Source organism: Paramisgurnus dabryanus, chromosome 13, assembly GCF_030506205.2.
Source record: "Paramisgurnus dabryanus chromosome 13, PD_genome_1.1, whole genome shotgun sequence".
NCBI lineage: Eukaryota > Metazoa > Chordata > Actinopteri > Cypriniformes > Cobitidae > Paramisgurnus > Paramisgurnus dabryanus.
The window spans coordinates 18,326,537-18,349,553 of NC_133349.1; the positions used below are offsets into that span (position 1 = coordinate 18,326,537).

At 38.9% G+C, this 23,017-nt stretch overlaps 1 protein-coding gene across 3 annotated transcripts in view; it reads left to right on the forward strand.

Moving 5' to 3' along the window:
- The window catches only part of cadm4 (cell adhesion molecule 4), a 179,365-nt gene that overhangs the window by 134,404 nt on the left and 21,944 nt on the right, over nucleotides 1–23,017 (forward strand). For all 3 annotated transcript variants that reach the window (XM_065245687.2, XM_065245686.2, XM_065245688.2), the window contains exons 2-3: nucleotides 14,818–14,964; nucleotides 20,453–20,740. In XM_065245687.2, the coding sequence (XP_065101759.2) occupies nucleotides 14,818–14,964; nucleotides 20,453–20,740 (435 nt within the window). The remainder of the gene's footprint in view (nucleotides 1–14,817; nucleotides 14,965–20,452; nucleotides 20,741–23,017) is intronic.

A 23,017-nucleotide genomic window follows, 5' to 3' on the forward strand; every position in this document is an offset into this window, starting at 1 on the left:
TATGGGAGATGTTGCTAGGGTGCCCAAAATGGTTGCTAGGGGCGTGGCTTGATAGCTCAATAAGGATCCTAAGGGACTGATTGGATGCCTGAGTAAAATGAGCCCACCCCCATGTCTCTATGACACTGCGCTGCAAAGATATCCCATTCGGGACGTTTTTAGTTCCTTATATGGGCATGATTCCTGCCCCATTATAAGTCTATGGAGAAATTTGGGGACCTCTTACACCCCAGGGGTACAACTTACACCCCATTGTGAGGTATGTTCTTACAGAGCCTGCCAGCCTCTTCAAATGTGGCAAGTCACAAGTTTCTGTGAAATCCTAGGTCTGAGCTACGACTCGTCAAAGTTTGTCGCAATGTTAAGTCTATGGGATTTTTCGGCTGCTTTTTCGCCCCTGGGGCGTAGACCGTACCCCCGATCGCTTATAAAAGTCATAGCACACTATTCCCGAATAGTCCGCACGTTTGAGAGTTTGAATGAAGTTTCTAAGTTAAGCGGTTCGAGCCGTATTAATTGCGGAAATTTGGTTGGAGGAATAATAATAATAATAATAACTAGAAATGCAATTCCCAAGGAATTACCAGTGCATGAAAATGCAAAAAAGTTGATTGACAGAAATGTAAAAGAAACTTAGTCTAGTAGTTTACCTGGCTGTTGACATGTTTTAGTGTGAAGCTAGCATGATTTAAAAAAGTTATCATGATGAAATATGAAGCTAGCATGAGGTAACATGATTTACCATGAAGTTAACATGATTTATCATGAAGCTAGCATGATTTATCATGAAGCTAACATGATTTAACATGAAGCTAACATGACGTTAACATGATTTAGCATGATTTAGCATGAAGCTAGCATGAAGCTAGCATGATTTAACATGATGTTAGCACGATTTAGCATTAAGCTAACATGAAGCTAGTAAGATTTAGCATGAAGTTAACATGATGCTAGCATGATTAGCATGAAGCTAGCATGATGCTAACATGATTAGCATGAAGCTAGCATGAAGCTAGCATGATAAGCATGAAGCTAGCATGAAGCTAGCATGAAGCTAGCATGATTAGCATGAAGCTAGCATGATTAGCATGAAGCTAGCATGATGCTAGCATGATTAGCATGAAGTTAGCATGATGCTAGCATGATTAACATGAAGCTAGCATGATGTTAGCATGATTAGCATTAAGCTAGCATGATGCTAGAATGATTAGCATGAAGCTAGCATGATGCTAGCATGATTAACATGAAGCTACCATGATGCTAGCATGATTAGCACGAAGCTAGCATGAAGCTAGCATGATTAGCACGAAGCTAGCATGATGTTAACATGATTAGCACAAAGCTAGCATGATGTTAGCATGATTAGCATGATGCTAGCATGATGCTAGCATGATTAGCATGAAGCTAGCATGATGCTAGCATGATTAGCATGAAGCTAGCGTGAAGCTAGCATGCTTAACATGAAGCTAGCATGATGCTAGCATGATTAGCATGAAGCTAGCGTGAAGCTAGCATGATTAGCACGAAGCTAGCATGATGCTAGCATGATTAGCACGAAGCTAGCATGATGCTAGCATGATTAGCATGAAGCTAGCATGATTAGCATGAAGCTAACATGATGCTAGCATGATTAGCATGAAGCTAGCATGATGCTAGCATGATTAGCATGAAGCTAGCATGATGCTAGCATGATTAGCATGAAGCTAGCATGAAGCTAGCATGATTAGCATGAAGCTAGCATGATTAGCATGAAGCTAGCATGATGTTAGCATGATTAGCATGAAGCTAGCATGATGTTAGCATGATTAGCATGAAGCTAGCATGATGTTAGCATGATTAGCACGAAGCTAACATAATGCTAGCATGATTAGCACGAAGCTAGCATGAAGCTACCATGATTAGCATGAAGCTAACATGATGCTAGCATGATTAGTATTAAAGCTAGCATGATGCTAGCATAATTAGCACGAAGTTAGCATGAAGCTACCATGATTAGCATGAAGCTAACATGATGCTAGCATGATTAGTATTAAAGCTAGCATGATGCTAGCATAATTAGCACGAAGCTAGCATGATGCTAGCATGATTAGCACGAAGCTAGCATGATTAACACGAAGGTAGCATGAAGCTAGCATGATGTTAGCATGATTAGCACGAAGCTAACATAATGCTAGCATGATTAGCACGAAGCTAGCATGAAGCTACCATGATTAGCATGAAGCTAACATGATGCTAGCATGATTAGTATTAAAGCTAGCATGATGCTAGCATAATTAGCACGAAGTTAGCATGAAGCTACCATGATTAGCATGAAGCTAACATGATGCTAGCATGATTAGTATTAAAGCTAGCATGATGCTAGCATAATTAGCACGAAGCTAGCATGATGCTAGCATGATTAGCACGAAACTAGCATGATTAACACGAAGGTAGCATGAAGCTAGCATGATTAGCACGAAGCTAGCATGATTAGCACGAAGCTAGCATGATGCTAGCATGATTAGCACGAAGCTAGCATGATGTTAGCATGATTAGCACGAAGCTAGCATGATGCTAGCATGATTAGCACGAAGCTAGCATGATGCTAGCATGATTAGCACGAAGCTAGCATGATGATAGCATAATTAGCACGAAGCTAGCATGATGCTAGCATGATTAGCATGAAGCTAGTATGATTAACATAATGTTAGCATGATTAGCATGAAGTTAGCATGATTAGCATGAAGCTAGCATGATGTTAGCATGAAGCTAGCATGATGTTAGTATGATTAGCATGAAGCTAGCATAATTTGCATAAAGCTAGCATGATGTTAGCATGATTACCATGAAGTTAGCATGAATTTAGCATGAAATTAACATGATGCTAGCATGATTAAGATGATGTTAGCATGATTAGCATGAAGCTAGCATGATTTAGCGTGAAGCTAACAAGATTTAACATGAAGTTAGCATGATTTAGCATCAAGTTAGCAAGATTTATTATGAAATTAGCATAAAGCTAGCATGAAACTAGCATGAAGCTAGTATGACTTAGCATGAAGCTAGCATGAAGCTAATATTACCCAAAGACCCAACCCCCATGTCTCTATGATGTTCGGATCCAGAGATATAAGGCTTTGTTTATTATGTTGCTAGGCTGCTCATATTTGGTTGCTAGGGGCGTGGCTTAATACCTCAATAAGGATGGTGAGAGACAGATTGGATGCCTGAGTAAAATGAGCCCACCCCCATGTCTCTGTGACACTGTGCTGCAAAGATATCCATCTGGGCATTTTATAATGGCAGTCTATGGGAAATGTTGCTAGGGTGCCCAAAATGGTTGCTAGGGGCGTGGCTTAATAGCTCAATAAGGATCCTAAGGGACTGATTGGATGCCTGAGTAAAATGAGCCCACCCCCATGTCTCTACGACACTGCGCTGCAAAGATATCCCATCTGGGACGTTTTTATTTCCTTATATGGGCATGATTCCTGCCCCATTATAAGTCTATGGGGAAATTTGGGGGCCTCTTACACCCCAGGGGTACAACTTACACCCCATTGTGAGGTATGTTCTTACAGAGCCTGCCAGCCTCTTCAAATGTGGCAAGTCACAAGTTTCTGTGAAATTCTAGGTCTGAGCTACGACTCGTCAAAGTTTGTCTCCATGTTAAGTCAATGGGATTTTTCGGCTGCTTTTTCGCCCCTGGGGCGAAGACCGTACCCCCGATCGCTTATAAAAGTCATAGCACACTATTCCCGAATAGTCCGCACGTTTGAGAGTTTGAATGAAGTTTCTAAGTTAAGCGGTTCGAGCCGTATTAATTGCGGAAATTTGGTTGGAAGAATAATAATAATAATAATAAAAAGCCCAGTAAGAACAGTACAGCGCATTTTCAATGCACTGTAATAACTAGATATGCAATTCCCAAGGAATTACCAGTGCATGAAAATGCAAAAAGTTGATTGCCAGAAATGTAAAAGAAATTTAGTCTAGTAGTTTACCTGGCTGTTGACATGTTTTAGTGTGAAGCTAGCATGATTTAAAAAAGTTATCATGATGAAATATGATGCTAGCATGATTAGCATGATTCAGCATGACGTTAGCATGATGCTAGCATGATTAGCATGAAGCTAGCATGAAGCTAGCATGACTAGCATGAAGCTAGCATGATGCTAGCATGATTAGCATGAAGCTAGCATAAAGCTAGCATGATTAGCATGAAGCTAGCATGATGATAGCATGATTAGCATGAAGCTAGCATGATGCTAGCATGATTAGCATGAAGCTAACATGATGTTAGCATGATTAGCATGAAGCTAGCATGATGCTAGCATGATTAGCATGAAGCTAGCATGATGTTAGCATGATTAGCATGAAGCTAGCATGATGCTAACATGATTATCATGCTGCTAGCATGATTAGCATGATGCTAGCATGAAGCTAGCACGATGCTAGCATGAAGCTAGCAGGATGCTAGCATGATTAGCATGAAGCTAGCAGGATGCTAGCATGATTAGCATGAAGCTAGCACAATGCTAGCATGATTAGCATGAAGCTAGCACGATGTTAGCATGATTAACATGAAGTTAGAACGTTGCTAGCATGATTAGCATGAAGCTAGCACGATGCTAGCATGATTAGCATGAAGCTAGCACAATGTTATCATGATAAACACGAAGCTAGCATGATTAGCATGAAGATAACACGATGCTAGCATGATTACCATGAAGCTAGCACGAAGCTAGCATGACTAGCATTAAGCTAGCATGATGCTAGCATGATGCTAGCATGACGTTAGCATGATGCTAGCATGATTAGCATGAAGCTAGCATGAAGCTAGCATGACTAGCATGAAGCTAGCATGATGCTAGCATGATTAGCATGAAGCTAGCATGATGCTAGCATGACTAGCATGAAGCTAGCATGATGCTAGCATGACTAGCATGAAGCTAGCACGATGTTAGCATGATTAGCATGAAGTTAGCATGATGCTAGCATGATTAGCATGAAGCTAGCATGATGGTAGCATGATTAGCATGAAGCTAGCACGATGCTAGCATGATTAGCATGAAGCTAGCACGATGCTAGCATGATTAGCATGAAGCTAGCACGATGCTAGCATGATTAGCATGAAGCTAGCACGATGTTGGCATGATTAGCATGAAGCTAGCACGATGTTAGCATGATTAGCATGAAGCTAGCACGATGCTAGCATTATTAGCATGAAGCTAGCACGATGCTAGTATGATTAGCATGAAGCTAGCACGATGTTATCATGATTAGCATGAAGCTAACACGATGTTAGTATGATTAGCATGAAGCTAGCACGATGTTATCATGATTAGCATAAAGCTAACATGATGTTAGTATGATTAGCATGAAGCTAGCATAATTTGCATGAAGCTAGCATGATGCTAGCATGATTACCATGAAGTTAGCATGAATTTAGCATGAAATTAGCATGATCCTAGCATTATTAGCATGATGCTAGCATGATTAAGATGATGCTAGCATGACTAGCATGAAGCTAGCATGATTTAGCATGAAGCTAACAAGATTTAGCATGAAGCTAGCATGATTTAACATTAAGTTAGCAAGATTTATTATAAAATTAGCATAAAGCTAGCATGAAACTAGCACGAAGCTAGCATGACTTAGCATGAAGCAAGCATGAAGCTAATATGACCCAAAGACCCAACCCCCATGTCTCTATGATGTCCGGATCCAGAGATATAAGGCTTTGTTTATTATGTTGCTAGGCTGCTCATATTTGGTTGCTAGGGGCGTGGCTTAATACCTCAATAAGGATGGTGAGAGACTGATTGGATGCCTGAGTAAAATGAGCCCACCCCCATGTCTCTGTGACACTGTGCTGCAAAGATATCCATCTGGGCATTTTATAATGGCAGTCTATGGGAGATGTTGCTAGGGTGCCCAAAATGGTTGCTAGGGGCGTGGCTTGATAGCTCAATAAGGATCCTAAGGGACTGATTGGATGCCTGAGTAAAATGAGCCCACCCCCATGTCTCTACGACACTGCGCTGCAAAGATATCCCATCTGGGACGTTTTTATTTCCTTATATGGGCATGATTCCTGCCCCATTATAAGTCTATGGGGAAATTTGGGGGCCTCTTACACCCCAGGGGTACAACTTACACCCCATTGTGAGGTATGTTCTTACAGAGCCTGCCAGCCTCTTCAAATGTGGCAAGTCACAAGTTTCTGTGAAATTCTAGGTCTGAGCTACGACTCGTCAAAGTTTGTCTCCATGTTAAGTCAATGGGATTTTTCGGCTGCTTTTTCGCCCCTGGGGCGAAGACCGTACCCCCGATCGCTTATAAAAGTCATAGCCCACTATTCCCGAATAGTCCGCACGTTTGAGAGTTTGAATGAAGTTTCTAAGTTAAGCGGTTCGAGCCGTATTAATTGCCGAAATTTGGTTGGAAGAATAATAATAATAATAATAATAATAATAATAAAAAGCCCAGTAAGAACAGTACAGCGCATTTTCAATGCACTGTAATAATAATAAAAAGCCCAGTAAGAACAGTACAGCGCATTTTCAATGCACTGTAATAATAATAAAAAGCCCAGTAAGAACAGTACAGCGCATTTTCAATGCACTGTAATAATAAAAAGCCCAGTAAGAACAGTACAGCGCATTTTCAATGCACTGTAATAATAAAAAGCCCAGTAAGAACAGTACAGCGCATTTTCAATGCACTGTAATAATAATAATAAAAAGCCCAGTAAGAACAGTACAGCGCATTTTCAATGCACTGTAATAAACAAATATTTAAGATTTGGCACTATTTCATTAAAGGATTAGTCCATTTTATTACAAAAAATCCAGATAATTTACTCACTACCATGTCATCCAAAATGTTGACGTCTTTTTTTGTTCAGTCGAGAAGAAATTATGTTTTTTGAGGAAAACATTCCAGGTTTTTTTCTCATTTTAATGGACTTTAATGGACCCCAACACTTAACGGTTTTAATGCAGTTTAAAATTGCAATTTCAAAGGACTCTTAACAATCCCAAACGAGGCATAAGGGTCTTATCTAGCGAAATTATTGTTATTTTTGGCAAGAAAAATAAATTACTAATAAATAAATTCTCGTCTATCTCCGGTCCTGTGCCGTAATACATCATCACGTCAAGAGGTCATGGAAGACAAATGTGAAACTACACCCCAGTGTTTACAAGTTTGGAGAAAGAGGACCGTTCCGACGTTCCTGTATGTCGAATGATACTAATTAATGTCTTTGTGTCAGTTTATTGTTTAAAATAGTCCGCAAATGTGCATTTCATATATGTAACACGTGACCTTTCGATGTAACTATGCAATCACGTGAGGGCGCATCACAGGACCGGAGAGGTCGTGGTTTAAAAGTGCATATTTTTTATTTTTCTTGCCAAAAATGAAATCGTTTCACTAGATAAGACCCTTATGCCTCGTTTGAGATCGTTTAGAGTCCTTTGAAACTGCAACTTTAAACTGCATTAAAACTGTTAAGTGTTGGGGTCCATTAAAGTCCATTAAAATGAGAAAAATCCTGGAATGTTTTCCTCAAAAACATAATTTCTTCTCGACTGAACAAAGAAAGACATCAACATTTTGTATGACATGGTGGTGAGTAAATTATCTGGATTTTTTTTTTAAGAAAATTAATCCTTTAAGGTGCGGTTTCCTGGACAGGGATTAGACAAGTCCTAGACTAAAATAAATTTGAAAGCTCTCCAAACTAAAAACAACTTGCACATATCTTAAAAATACATCAGTGCCCTTTATTTTGCCTCAAAATGCACACAAGTAATGTTTTTAGTAAGGCTTGTTTGTTAAAACTAGTTATATTAAACTAAGGTCTAGTCCTGGCTTAAGCTAATCTCTGCCTGGGAAACCGCCCCCTAAGTAATTTTAATTAAAAGGTCAGATTTCCTTGCTCATATTAAAGTGCGCAAAATGCTCATTCGAACATTCTGGAAGTCATGCTGGGATAACACGGATCATCAGGTTTAGCAAATTGAATCCATGCCAACATGAGTACATGCTGTTATTTGAGCAACACCCCAAACACTACAAAATGATTAAACTCATGTTTCATTCAAATTGTTATGCTGATAATGGAAAAAAATCAATAAATGACAAAAAATGTAGTCTCAGACTTTTGGACCCCAGTGTGCAGTATATTCATATCAACAAAAGGTCATTCTCTGCACCAGTGACTGTGTGCGTGTATGAGAGAAGGGTGGATAAAGATAAAGAACGGTCTCTCTAGCTTTGGCAGCATTAGCCACTACGTAATTCTCGCCAATAAAGCATTTTTCCTTTGCAGTTTAAATGCGAGATGCTGGTGGGGATGGGAGCCAGTTTAGCCAGATGAGTGTATGTGTGCAGTCTGGATTTCTGTGCTGGCCTTGGGCTAACTCTCGCAGGCTTGCCTGGTGTAATTGCCCTGTAAATTTCCCGTAAGCCCCCTTTGTTATGCCTGACTGTAAATGTCTCTGCAGCGCTTCGATACAACTCATACAGCATGTCAGGAACACAATGGGTCTCTCCGCATTGCCCCGAAACCGCTGAACGCACACACGCACATAAAGAAACCGCAGATATCAGGGACAGTATAACCTGATAGAGCGAGAGAAGCCATCTACTGTAGAGGAATGAAGGGATGGAGCGAGTAAGCGAGGGATGAAATGGAGTGAGGAGAGGATATGACTGAAATATGGTGATAGGACAGGCGAGCATAAAACATGAAGGTCAAAAGAAAGAGAGAGTGCAGCAGTTTTAGTGTGGGGAAGAGATAAGCAGAACAGCAGGCAGAAATCACAGATGAGGACCAGATGCATCAGGAACTGAGAATGAAAGAAAAAACACCATAAATAGGAAATGAAATGCTGAGGCAAATGGCTGTTTGGTACAGATTTAAAATAGAGCTTCAGATAAGAGACAGAAAAAAGTGGGATGTGAATTATGGGTGGGCGGGTAAAGGGAGGATGTTTAATGTCTCCCCAATTATGGTTTGAACCCCCTAAAGTAAGTCAAATTAAATGTTGTGTGCATGTGGGTGGTTTAAAAGTGCTTTTTAGTATTAAAAAAAACTTGACAGTTTACTCAGAGTATGCAATTTGACTTCCAGTTAAATACACTTATTATACTCTAGCATAACTGAATTGCCTGGGCAGGTTACCATAGCAACAACGGGCCTCTCTGATCATTATCGGACGGTACATCAATAAGACATGACAAGTAATTTCACAAACAAATGCCCAAGAAGTGTTTTTTGTTCAAAGTGTTTTGTGTAGTTAACATTTAGGTTGGGCGAGCGGAACTCCAACAGTACATTGCCAATAAATTACCAATACAACATCGAATGCCCCCCACACCCGTACCGGCGCGAGGAAAATAATGGAAAAATATCAGCATCAGTTGGATCTAATTACAGAAGTGCAACAAAGACACAAGTGATGGATGTTCGGCCCATTTTCCCCACTCTTGGCTTTTCTTGCATGTCCCTTTCACTTTAGCTCCTATTTCCTGCTCCCTCTCTCTCCCTCGGACAAAAGGGGATGATTATACCGCGAGCCTGAGCTGCAGAACAAATCACATTTCTGAAGGAGAGAGATGGAAATAAACAGGGCCCTCACTGGAGAGATAGCACAGAGACCAGAGAAATGATGAGGAATCCATGGCAGGGAGATAAAGGGGAAAAAGTTAAGAAAATGTAAAGTAGCGGGAGACACGGGGACAGGAGAAGGTTATGTGCCTTGAAGGGAAAGTAAGTAAATGATGGCTGTTAAAGAGTAAAGGCATCTTAGCATGAGGGTTAAAGGGACTGAAGAGAGGAAAAGATGAAGAAGAAAGACGGGGTTTAATGTAGAAGAGGAGGCAGGGGAGCGTGTGTAGGTGTGAAAGAGGGAGACGGAATGAGATTAGTGAGGAAAAGCTGGCGGTAGGAGGGGGAATTATGAGTTTTCGAACGGAGCGGAAAGCGAGGAAAAGAAGGGCAGAGATAGAAATGTGCAGGATTGGAGAAGAATCACAAAGCCGGAAGAAGCCAAAAAACTGGAATTAGAGACTGACATATTGGCATAATCGGAAAGAGAGAGGATTTGCTAGGGATTTTGCATTATTTTTGGTTTGAACGTATTTTTTAAAACTTGAAATGACTGACAGAAAGAGATTATTCAGAGATAAGGTCTGTGGTAACTTGAGAGAGCTGTCAACGTCAGATTTATTTTGCTGTAATGACATTATCCTTTGACACAATTGACCGGATTCAAGCCTTCCAGAGAACTGTGTAATAAACATTGCGATTGTCATGTTGCTTTTATTAAAGTTTTATCCCATCTGATTAGACAGCCAATGTTGAATGCCCTTCAGTAGAGATGCTTTTTGCAGCCAGATATAGTTATAGTGTGTAACCAACCGTAAGGGCCTAAAAATTCACATTCTGACAGATTTTCTACCAAAATACTCATTAGTGAAACATAAGAAACTCAAACACAAACCTACTGACATTATTACATTTAAACTAAAACATGATTTGGCTGGTTAAAGAGCCTACAATGTTTTAGTAACACTTTGGAAATGATAAAATGATCGATGAATCCAGGAGCTTCAGGTCATGGAGAATCACGGTTAGAAGAATAAAACGTGATAAAAAGAGGATCAGGTGACTCATGAGTTATGAAGATATCATGTGCTTATAGAGCGAAACAGAAAGACGAAAGTGAAATTGGATTAAAAGATTAAATAAAAGAGGACTTGCGGTAATGTCTCTATAGCAGGAGTATTGTTAAACTTTGATGTAAATCTCCAGGGAGGTCATGATTCTCCGCCTGCATATCTGCTAATTCATTTGAGGCTTGTAAAAGTGAATATATGACAGCTTTCTATGTGTGTGCGTGAGCGTTTTTGGTTTCTTTGTGGGCGTCTCAGGGTCTCGGCGCTATAATTCAGCTAGTTAATCATATTGCTCATATGCCAACTGTGTACTGTATCTGGCTTTCTACCAACTCTCCAAATTGAACTCACCTACATACAACATAACTCACCGCAGCTTCCCAAGACCATTACGCTGCCATGATATGGCCTTGTTTATTTATTCACTCATCTTATTTATTTATTTTCTCATTCATCCAGAAATAATAACCCTTTTCTTCATTGCAAGGGTGCAGTAAATTAAAAACTCTCTATATCTGAAAGGCATTTGCATGAGTGTTTGCCAACGCTTTCTGTGTGTATCGATAGGGCGCCCTCATCTGGCCAATGTTTGTACCTCGGCCCCTCCAGTGTTCATTTATTTACTTTTCATAGTGTCAGTACCAGCCTGTTATCGATTGCTTGACTTCTTTACTTAATCCAATTCAGAGCGAGTTGAGTATTTTATTATGGCTTGATTTTACAAGGGTCAAGATTAATTCATCTCCAGCTTGTCGTTTGTTGTGTTCATTTGCCCATTTGTACTCATAAACCTCCCACAATGCAAATATGACCATAAACAACTCCTTATCTTGCTATCAAACTTATAGCAGGTTTAACAGATCCATCCGCAAATGCGTCCTAACCCCACGGCTTGAACTTTTAGTTCTTTTTCTCTCCCATCAGTGTGTTGGCAGATTTCTCAAATGGTTTATTGGCATAATGGCCGTCTCCCCTCCCTCCGCGCCATCTATCTTCCTGTTCACGTCCCTTCCTTTCGTTCATTTACATGAAGAGGAGACAGCTGGCATGTGGCATAGTGCATTTAACCGATGCTCAATTAGCCGTGTTTTCTTTGACTTCTCAATCAAACACTTTCAGCTACCTTTGTTGTGAATTTGGCCACTTGTTTGAGTTCTTTTTGGTTAGAATTAGGTTTATAATTGCCTTCCTTCAAGTTTCTTGCATTCACACGATTTCTTTTGATGTATAGCGCTGTTGGAACAATTAGGAGCCATTAAAACAATGGCGGCCAAATCCACGGACGCCCGAGCGCTGAGTAATAACAGTCATTAGAATAATAATTGGGATGGCAATGGCGGCACCGATTGTCGTGATATGAATGACAATATTGATGCAGAGGACAGAAATAATAATGGCCGCAATTACAATAGCAATTGTGCAAAATATCAGGATGTTCTCAGTCAGTGTCTCTCATTTTATTGTGTTTCTCGCCCTGTTTGTTTCAGCTCAAAACCTTCACAATGTTTTATTAGCCTGCTATACCTCTGCTCAGAATTTAAGACAAGGGCACAGTGAGATGGATAGACCCTGACAGTATTAAATTTAAATGAAAGCAGACGAACGGACCAGTGGATGATGGAAGATTCAGTCTCACACCTTGATACATTGTTCTTTATTTCCTTCTTGAACTTCTTGTTTCGTATGTATTCTTTGTCATCACACCTCACGCGAACACCACGTTTCTAAAAAAAGTCATTATTTTTCCGAGAAATCTTTTGCCTCCAATCTTCCCAGGAGCCCCTGATGAGAAGTTTAAATAGGACCTCTACAGTATGCCTTTGTGTGAGTTTTAAACTCTAATGCACTTTATAAACTGTAGTTCAAAGCTACAGCAAGGTTTAAAAGTCTTAGTCCATATTGAAAGGCTCCTTAAAAACTAATTTAAAGCAAATTTGTGACATTGACCATTCAAAAACTTTAGATTTTTTGATAATTTAGAAAATGTTCAGATCATAATGAGATACAAAATTTAATTTAAAACAAATTTTTGACATTGAACATTTTAAAGGGACACTTATTTTCCAGCTCCCCTAGAGTAAAACATTAAAATTTTTACCGTTTTGGAATCCATTCAGCCGATATCCGGGTCTAGCGGTACAATTTTTAGCATAGCTTAGCACAATCCATTAAATCCGATTAGACCATTAGCACGATGTTCAAAAATTACCAAATAGTTTCAATATTTTTCCTATTTAAAACGTGACTTCTGTAGTTACATTGTGTACTAAGACAGACGGAAAATTAAAAGTTGCTATTTTCTAGGCTGATGTGGATAGGAACTATACTCTCATTCTGCCGTAATAATCAAGGACTTTGCTGATGTAACATGGCTGCAGCAGGCGTAGTGATATTATGCAGCGCCCGAAAATAGTTTCCTTGGTTACTTTCAATAGCAGCGGACTATTTTCGGGCACTGCATTATATCACTATGCCTGATGCAGCCATGGTAAGGCAGCAAAGTCCTTAAAGGTGACATAGAATGATTGAACGGGGTATTTATCCTTGTTCTGTGATGTGACATGTAGACAAAATTTTTTTGTTTGGGTCTGTAATGCCTAGAAGCTTCTTAAAAACCTCTCTCAGATAGCTCTATTAGGGTGGGGGATTTTAAACAAGTGGTTTTGCACCTATTAGGCTCCCCCTACTGGCTTAATTTGCAATCTCATTACTGATTGGCTGACTTTGCTGCCACTCAAAAAATGTAGCCAATTATTTTAAGGTGGAGGGGCAGTGAGATGCCTGTGATGTCATAAGCATCAGTTTTTCAGATTGGGCCGTTTTCCTAAAAGAGGAATTTCTATGAGACTGAGATGTTTAGCATGTCTAGCACTTTTTGTATGTTCATGAATGCGGGTAGACTACCATTATTCAACAAAGACAAGGTAAAAATGGTTTTTCACTCTCAGTCCCCTTTAATTATTACGCCGGAATGAGAGCATATGACTAGAAAATCGCAACTTTTAATTTTCTTTTAATTTGCTGTCAGCTATTTCTTTTGACCTAAAGCACTTTTTAAGGTCAAACTTTTGCACAAACTAATCAAGCATTATGAAATTAATGTTCGATTCAATATTACACTGAATCTGTAATGAAAAAATCTGAAAATCCATCCACCTAGACTCCACTGTACAGTACATACAGCAAAGATTCCTGTTGTTTACGAACTCCCAGATGAATTCAGCAAAAGTAGTCCGGAAACGTGGGTGATCATCATTCCAGTCCTGACACCCCTACAGTATATCTGTAAAATGTCATGTGTCATGCCAAACAGTCACTCTGAGCATGTCAGCCATCATGTCTTAGCTATTGTGTACGAGTGCGGAGCTGGACGAAATCTGACAATTTTACCCTAGTGATCTGTCATCAGATTGAGTCAGTGTACCGCTGAAAAACTTGTCAGTATTGCGAATCATTATCCCGCGCACTGAGACAGGCTCTCGACCAAGATCATGGCTAATGATGTGCCGTGGGTTTCCGCGACATCCACTCGCAATCCAGTGGTGATGACCCCATCTTAAGCCTTCTCAAATGAATATCAACAATCAACGATGGCTGCGAAGCGTCAGGCACAACATATGAAGCAGCGACGTGCCACAAGTGCTGTTGTGCTCGACTGGCCATTAAGATGTTGTAAACAGACTAAAGCATCGAAAGTGCCATTAGGGATGCTTCCTGTTTCTGTGTGTGAGGGTTCTGAGTTCGCTTTCCTAAAAAAGAGCCATCATTACCACTGCTCTCATGAGCTGAGTGTCAGATGAGAGAGAGAGAGATGTGTGCCAGGCCCAAAATAATGGATAAAGATAATGATGCTATTGGTCTTACCGCCACTTAATTAAGACCATTTTCTTTCTTTTTGTCCTTTTCGCTGCGTCTGTCTATCTGTCAGTCTCTCATTATTTCTTGCTTTCTCCCCTTCTGCATAGCTCATACTTCTGAGCACAAAGGTAGATACGTGATCTATGTTTTAATTGGTCACTGCGATATTTTATCTTTTGAATTGCTCTATTGTACCATCTCTTCCTGTTCATCAAAATGCATTTATAAATGATTCATTTAAATGAATGAGACGTATCCATTAAAACCCTCTCTCTTTCTCTCTTTCAGCACGGGGACAGGCTGTGGAGGCTGAGAACGTGACAGTGCTTGAGGGGGGGACGGCACAGATCGCGTGTCGTCTTCAGAACTACGATGGTTCAATCGTGGTCATTCAAAATCCACGCAGGCAAACGCTCTTCTTCAATGGAACGCGAGGTGAGATCGTGAGCTGCGATGTCCACCTCAATCACCAAGAAGTCTATTTGAATGCTTAAATCTCGAAATAGATGTTATCACTGATGTTTTCAGAGAACGTTTTATTGTGCCTGCTGCAGTGATTTTAGTTTAGCTTGAAGATTGATTGTTATGGGATAAACGGGTTTAATTAGTCAGATAGTTTTAATAGAAGAATATACACAACAAAGGAATGGAAAACAACAGCAATGAGTCGTTTAAATTGATTTTGTACGAATGTATCTGCTATTTATAAAACAAAGCAGGCAGTACAAAGCCGATGAGATTTAGCAAATGAGAAAAGTTTTTGGTGACATGATACAACAACTTCATAATCATGTCATTAATAACACTAACAATCCTAATTTGATTATATAATGCTTAACAGATCATTAGTCAATCTCAGTTATTATAAATCACAAACTTTTTATATGTTAGAATATATGAAGAGCTTAGATGCAAAAGCCGCTTAAACGCCACGTGGTCAAAAATAAAAAAGTGATATTAACCTGCTCTCTGCACATGTTAAGTGTTCATCAAATACTTTCGCTTTAAATCTGCTTAATCCAGCCTCGTTCATTTAGAAATACTGTTTTGTTGGCAAAATCCATTAAACACCACATTGATTTACTGACAACATTGATTAATATGAAATGGCCGAGAATAGTAAAGCGTGACTGGAGACTTGGAGATTTTTGGAGATGATGTACTTAGAGGGTTTTGCAGCAAAAGGAGATCATATACTTATTTTTGGAGATCATATACTTAGAGGGTTTTGCAGCAAAAGACAGTCCCTCCAGAAAAACGTGATTATGCAATCGCATATTTATGCGGGGGCCACATTTTTTCAAATACGCCGCACTTTCACTGCATAAATTGCAGATTTCTGCAAAATATCCCTGCTTTGTCATAGCAAAAAGTCACATATATCTTAGCAGAAAGTTGAAAAATGTTGCATTTACTTCACACAAGCGCAGCCATGTCCCCTGTTGCCATATGAACATTATAAAGTGACGTTATTATGTGACGTGAACATCAGTAAAAAGCTGCAAACAGTTTTCGCAAGTTCCCGCAATTTTTGCAAGTTCCCGCAATTTTTGCAAGTTCCCGCAGTTTCATTGCATAAAATTGCATAACTATCCCGCATATTCCATCGCATTTTTTAAGAAAACGGGCTGCAAAATCAAGGATTTTTGCCCGCAACAATCACAAAAAAACTGCATTTTTCTGAAAGGACTGAAAAGAGAGTCAGATTTGTTAAAATACCAATAAAATGACTGAAGTGACATTTGTGAAAATAAGGCCATTAAAATGAAAATATAAAGGGCTCATTATAGTTGTGTGTATGTCTTACGGCGTAGCAGTGACGGCATAGGATATGCGTCGGTTTTCAAATATACTTCTGCGTCGTTGTCCGCGTCAATATGCAAACACACATGCAGACCACTGGTAGGCAGAAACCACGTGTGTAACCACAGTAGAAGTGCGACCATCAATGAAGAAGCAGCTTGGTCAGTTTAACCAACAAACGAACAAGAAACAGCAGCTTGTTGTGTATGTTTTGAGAACAGCAGTGATGAAAGTAAATAAACAGTGACTTTTGTTGCAGTTTGAGTTAATTTAAACCCCAACGTGGTCACCTTTGTTTTCACTGTCGCAAATGGAAATACTTATGATGCAGTTTTTTTACCTGGCGGGAGTGATTCTAGTGGACCAATCACAGCGCTTGCAGTCCGCGTAGAACTGACGTGCTCTAAAAAATTTGGCGAGGTCTACATCAGACTACACAGAGGCTATGGATAACCTACGGCTTAGACCTTACGACTATAAATGGCACTTAACACCTTAACATAAGAGCCTGATAAAAATGCTCATTTAAAAGAAAACATGCCAGACACACTCAGAGTGTTTTGTATACCATATGACATGACATAATCTTGGTTATTAATGGTTGTCTTGCAGCGCTGGCAAGTGTTAAATATATTAAACACAACTTTGGAGTCTATAGCAGTCTCTTTTCATTCTGTTTAGCTTTTATCATCTACTGGTGCTATCAGTCTTTCTGAATCCTTTTTAACTGATTACACCTTATTCCTATTCCTTTTTAAAGTCGCTTTCATGCAATAACATTTGTTTTTTTTACCTTCCAGCCGTCACTATTGCTTAAATTTGTAATGTCTCTAAGTGATGACTCTCTGTCGGCCTCGTTTTACATGACCCACAATGTTTTCATCCATCTCTTTGTAACCCTTGACTCAAGGGAGAGCTCAGAAAGCATACGTAATTTAGCCAAATACAAAATGGAGAAAGAATAATAGACGATACAAAAGCTGAAATCTAAAATAGTATCTGTGATATCCGCCGTTGTGCGCGAACATAATTGAGCCATTTTGTAAATGCTAAATCACCCCTCTTCTAAAGCATTTACTTCAATATATCCAGACATGCTTTTTGCTAATAATCTCTGTGCTTTTAATATCTGTGGATTCTACGCTGTGGCCGTGATGGCTCCTGGCTGATCTTGTGTGCTCAGGTCTGAATGCACAGCAAAACACTGAATTAAATTCTCATCTTGATAACTAATGAATCTTGATAACAGTCTTTTAGTGGGCGGCAGGGTGTAAATATCCCTTGGCGGTCACGGACACAATACTGTAGCCTATCAGTGTGCGTCCTTTCTGTAAGATTCATTCAGACTGGCTAGATCTTTGTGGTATGTAAATGAGCCGTGACTAAAGGTGACACCAGTATGGACAATGCATTGACATTTCCCTGCCATTTAGCACAAGCAAAGGTATTTATCTTCTTCAGCGTGAGTCTTTTTATTCCCTGCGAATGAAACAGGGATAGAGTGAGTCGATACACATGTCATGGGGGAGCATTCAATTTCTTACTCACAATTTTACAGTACGTATCAGTAAATTCTCACTTACTTATTCTGTCACTTATTAAATTATTAAAAATGAAGCGAGCAGGTTTACAATTATAGGCTGTTTGTTTACACACACAAACACATATTAGTACATTTTCACAATAGGTCCTCTTTAACCGGGTAACAAAACAATTAACAATTGAAATCCAGTGTATAAAGGTGATTCTCGCGAAATTAGACTTATGAGGTGTCATAAAACATTTTGATAAAAAAAGTAAATGCAAAGTAAGAGTATTAAAATAAGAAGCATACAGTTACAAACATCTCTTCATGTACTATTTTGCACATGATTTCAAATGACATCATACAAACCAATTTTTTTTTCCACATTTAAGGGAATTTTCATTACCGCAACATGTTTATGACTGGATTAGGGGTCTTTGACATGGAAATATTTATAATTAAAAAATTTCAGAAAATATTAAGCTTCAGTGCATGATGTTATACTATAAACATTTACAGTAAAGAAACATGTGGTATTTGGTGATCATTGGTAAATGTAGAGACAATAATAAGGAATATAAATGTGTCCAAGACCAATTTTCTCATCCTCCGCAACAATTTTCAATCATTGTTTAAGCCCTCAATGAACTAACATTTTCAACAACAACAAAAAAATTGGACTTAATTGACTGTGACACTTAAGATGAGTACAGTAAGCAGTTCTTATTTTTTCTCTCCAGATAAAAGTTGAAAATGTGTTTGTCATAGTACCTAGACAACTTTTAGTTCTCATTACCGAAACATGAGTTTGTTAAGGCATATATTTAATGTAATATCATGTTGCGGTAATGATCATTTTTGATAATGATAATCTAAAAAATGTAAATAATTATATAGGGAATATTTTTTAAATCCTCTAAAAATAATGGTTATAGTAAGTTCAGACCTTAATCTTGTATGTGCAAAAAAAATTGGCTTCAAGGGCTTTTTAAAAATTCTGATGCTGGACAACTTCTAAATCTGTTGTTTTGTGAGAATAACCCATATGCATTTGTTAGTTCATTTGTTCTTAAGTGCACTTGGAGGACTTTGCTAAAAAATCTTTATGCGGTTAAATGGATTTTGCCAACAAACCTGTATTTTTGAATGGCCTGAGGGCGTGATTTAAGCGGATTACTAGCAAAAGTATTTGATGAACGTATAATACGTGCCTGGAGCATTCGGTCAATATCATTATCTCATGTTTGCATCTGAGCTCGGTGTATTTCATTCATTCACAAATCTCCCACTCTTATTCGGTTGTTCACTCATAACTGACTCACTAACTCACTCTTTCTCTCTCTCTCTCTCTCTCTCTCTCTCTCTCTCTCTCTCTCTCTCTCTCTCTCTCTCTCTCTCTCTAACTCACATTCCAACTTAAAAGTGAGATAAATGCAGTCAAAGCCCAGGTGTTGAAAAAGCCCTCAGCCCATTGAGAGCAGTAATCATCTTATGGATCCAGTGCATAGTGCTGCTATCTAAGAGTGTGCTGATGGCAAAGGGTCATATCTCCATAGCACAGTCAGCCTGACAAACAGCTTTAAAGGAAGTAGGAGAAAAAGCAGTATTTAGTGCCAGTCAATACAAAATGAGTTTGTGTGATTTTTATCCCAAAAAGCCTCGTTCAGCCCCTGCAACATGGCATCATTATTTGTTATTATTATCATTTTCTGAAGATTGATTTTTCTTTCACCTTGGTTTCAAAGCACAAATCATTTTCTCCACTATCTTGTCCTAAATCGCTGTGTTTTCTGCCTACTCTCACCGTTTTTGTGTTGGTCTGTGATAAACAATACTTAAACCCTTCACTTTTTCAGTTTCTTCTCATTTTCATCATCTTTTTGTTCTCTTGTATCATTTTATTCTCCATCGGAGTGAAGCTCAACAGATTTTTGGTTCCTAGGGAATGCACATACTCTTAAAATGTGTAGCTTGAATGCAATGCAGTTTTATTAGAAAATGATATATAAATACATGCATTTTTGCATAATAAAATTTTATTGACTGCAAAGTTAAAGTGGTCCACTCTTAATAAAATAGTTAGCATTAAGCTACACCTACAAGCTTTTTAAAGGACAAAATACCTCTTATCTGTTTTACTATCAAATGATTTATAACAAATTTACATATCTTCCATATAAACAATCATGATCTCAGTGTCAGATTGACACTTAATAAAAAAACTAATTTATGTGACTGTAAACTTATTGTTGTAAACAATCTGAACAAACCAATTGACAGAATGAATTGGCCTTCCTAGCACATTTTAAGAATGCAGGATTTTAAAGGGTGTGCATTTGTATTGTAAATATAGGACATAAAAATTTGACAGTGCGACATAAAAATGTTGTATTTTATCACACCACAGCGCAACTTGTTACTGGAAATAGCTTGTAGTGAAATGACTTGTAACAGCTACACTATTTTCGAAACAACAAGATACTTTCATGCTCCTTGCATTTTGCAGGTTCCCATCTACTTTTGCTTGTTTTTCCTAATATATTTTTATCCTGTCTATATATTCATATATCCCCTATCTCTATTTCTGTCTCTCAGCGCTCAAAGACGACCGTTTTCAGATGGTTCTTTTCTCGCCGCAGCTGGTGAGGATTACGTTGACTAATGTTAGTGTGTCTGATGAGGGCGGCTATTTCTGCCAGCTCTACACCGATGCCACACACCACCAGGTGGCCACGCTGTCAGTGGTGGTGCTGCCAGAGATCCCCACAGTGGAGGTGAAGACCGAGGCGGTGGAGGGCGGAGAGGTGGAACTCACATGTGTTTCTCCACGGAGCAAACCGCCGGCCACGCTGCGTTGGGTTCGAGACCGCAGAGAGATCCCTGGTGAGTGTTTGGGGTTGTGCCTAAACTGAGGGGACTTCAAGTCCCCATTAGTATTGTAAAACCTGACATGACCAACATACAATGAGGACAGTTTAATAAACATATTAAAATGGGTTTTAATGAAAATCAAAAATTGCATGAAGGTTTGTGTCCTTTACAATGATAAATATAAAGAGGTGAGAGTGTATGGCCATACGTGAGGAGTCTCTAATCCTTTAAACAAACATTTATATACTATACACTCATTTGACATACAAGCAATATGTACTTCATATTTATAAAGACACAAAAGATCACACACATAAATACTGACAGATTCATAGGGTCAGATAGACAGGGTTAGACATATAGATTTGTTTTGATTGTCTGTTAGACTTTCTGTTCTCACAAGTAAATGTCATAAGTTTTAACTAATCTCTGCCAGAAATGTTCCACTCGAATGATTCATGCCATTCTGTCGAGTTTCAAATGCATCTGTCCATCTGTGTCCCTATGCATGTGTGCAGAGAAGGGTTTGTCAAACACACCCACACACTACTGTGCTAGAATCTGGATCCAGGTGCAGCCCAATCTGTGCTTTCCTTTCTTTTCTGTCAACTTTGCTCTGTTTTCCCCTCTATCTCTCCCCTTTTTCTCACTGCCATCACATTTGTTGTGTGTTTTTGTTTCAGCTTTCTCTTGGGCTCCAAAAAAAAAAAGAAACAGAAACAGAATGAAACAGAGAGAGAGAGAGAAAAAGAAAGAAACGGCGATGGGGAAAGTGCAGAGTTGGATTTTAGGCTCAGTGCGCTATCAGGGCTGTTAAAATGTAAAGATTGATTGCAGGCACAAGATAGATGCTCTTTTCCCAAAACCTAGTGAGCTGCTTACAGAGGCAGCATTTTAAAGACCTTATAAAATCGATATTAGAGTTTTGTGGCTTTTGGCCTCAGTGTGTGTCTATATGCTAGTGTGTTTATATAAAGTGATAATATTACCTTATATATATTATTTTATTTTAAAATATAATTTTTGAAATAGATTACTTAGGGACCGATCACACCAAATGCGTTTATGGCAGTTGCCTTTTTTTAATGATTTTCTATGGGCAGTGAGCGCTATGCGAGCTGTTTATGCTCGCCAAACGCCTTGCGTTTTTTGACGCCTGCTGCAGAATGCGTTTTTGAAGGAGCGCTGAGAGCAGAAAAGTGCCTGACCTCGTTCATGTCTTTCCATTGTCCAATCAAATGAGGGGAGAGGCGGGCCTTCTGCTGTACACTGCAAAAAATGACTTTCTTACTTAGTATTTTTGTATTGTTTCCAGTAGAAATATCTAAAAATTCTTAAATGTTTTTTCTTGATGACCAAAATGACGTTAGAAAATAAGTCTAGTCTTTAGTCTACAAATTAAGTGAATTTGTGCTTAAAACAAGCAAAATTATCTGCCAATGGGGTGAGAAAATTTTGCTTAAATTAAGTCTTATTTTTTTTTCACAGGACATCTGCGTCGGTGGTTGCCTAGCTATATAAAAAGCCGCGCCGCACTGCCTTTTTTGGTCACAAGCAGTACTATATTGCAGCTTCTTATATTGCTAGGCAACCACCGACACAGATGTCCTTTCAGTCAAATATTGAAGCGTGAGAGCTCTTTTGCTGTTAAAGGAATAGTCTACCCTTTTGCCATATTAAACTATGTTATTACCTCAACTTAGACAAATTAATACATATCTATCTTTTTTCAATGCGTGCACTGTACAGCGCGTCGTGAATGTGTTAGCATTTAGCCTAGACCCATTCATTTCTATGCTACCAAACAGGGAAGCCACCAAACACTTCCATGTTTTCCATTTTTAAAGACTGTTACATGAGGAGTTATACCAGTAAGTATGGTGCCACAAAATAAAACTTTTTTTTTGGTACCATAGAAATGAATGGGGCTAGGCTAAATGCTAACACATTCACAACGCGCTGTACAGTGCACGCATTGAAAAAAGATAGGTATGTATTAATTCGTCTAGGTTGAGTAATAACATAGTTTAATATGGCAAAAGGGTAGACTATTCCTTTAACTGTCATATTAGCAGAAACTTTAAAAAGAGGACGCTTGCTCTGACCTTGTTTAAAGGTCCCGTTCTTTCTGTGTTTTAGAAGCTTTGATTGTGTTTACAGTGCATAACCTAATATGTGTTCATGTTTCACGTATAAAAAAGCGGTATTTTTCACACAGTTTACTGTTTTCATTGTCCTCAAAACGGGCTGATGTCGTCCTTGTTCTATGAAGTCCCTCCTTCAGAAATA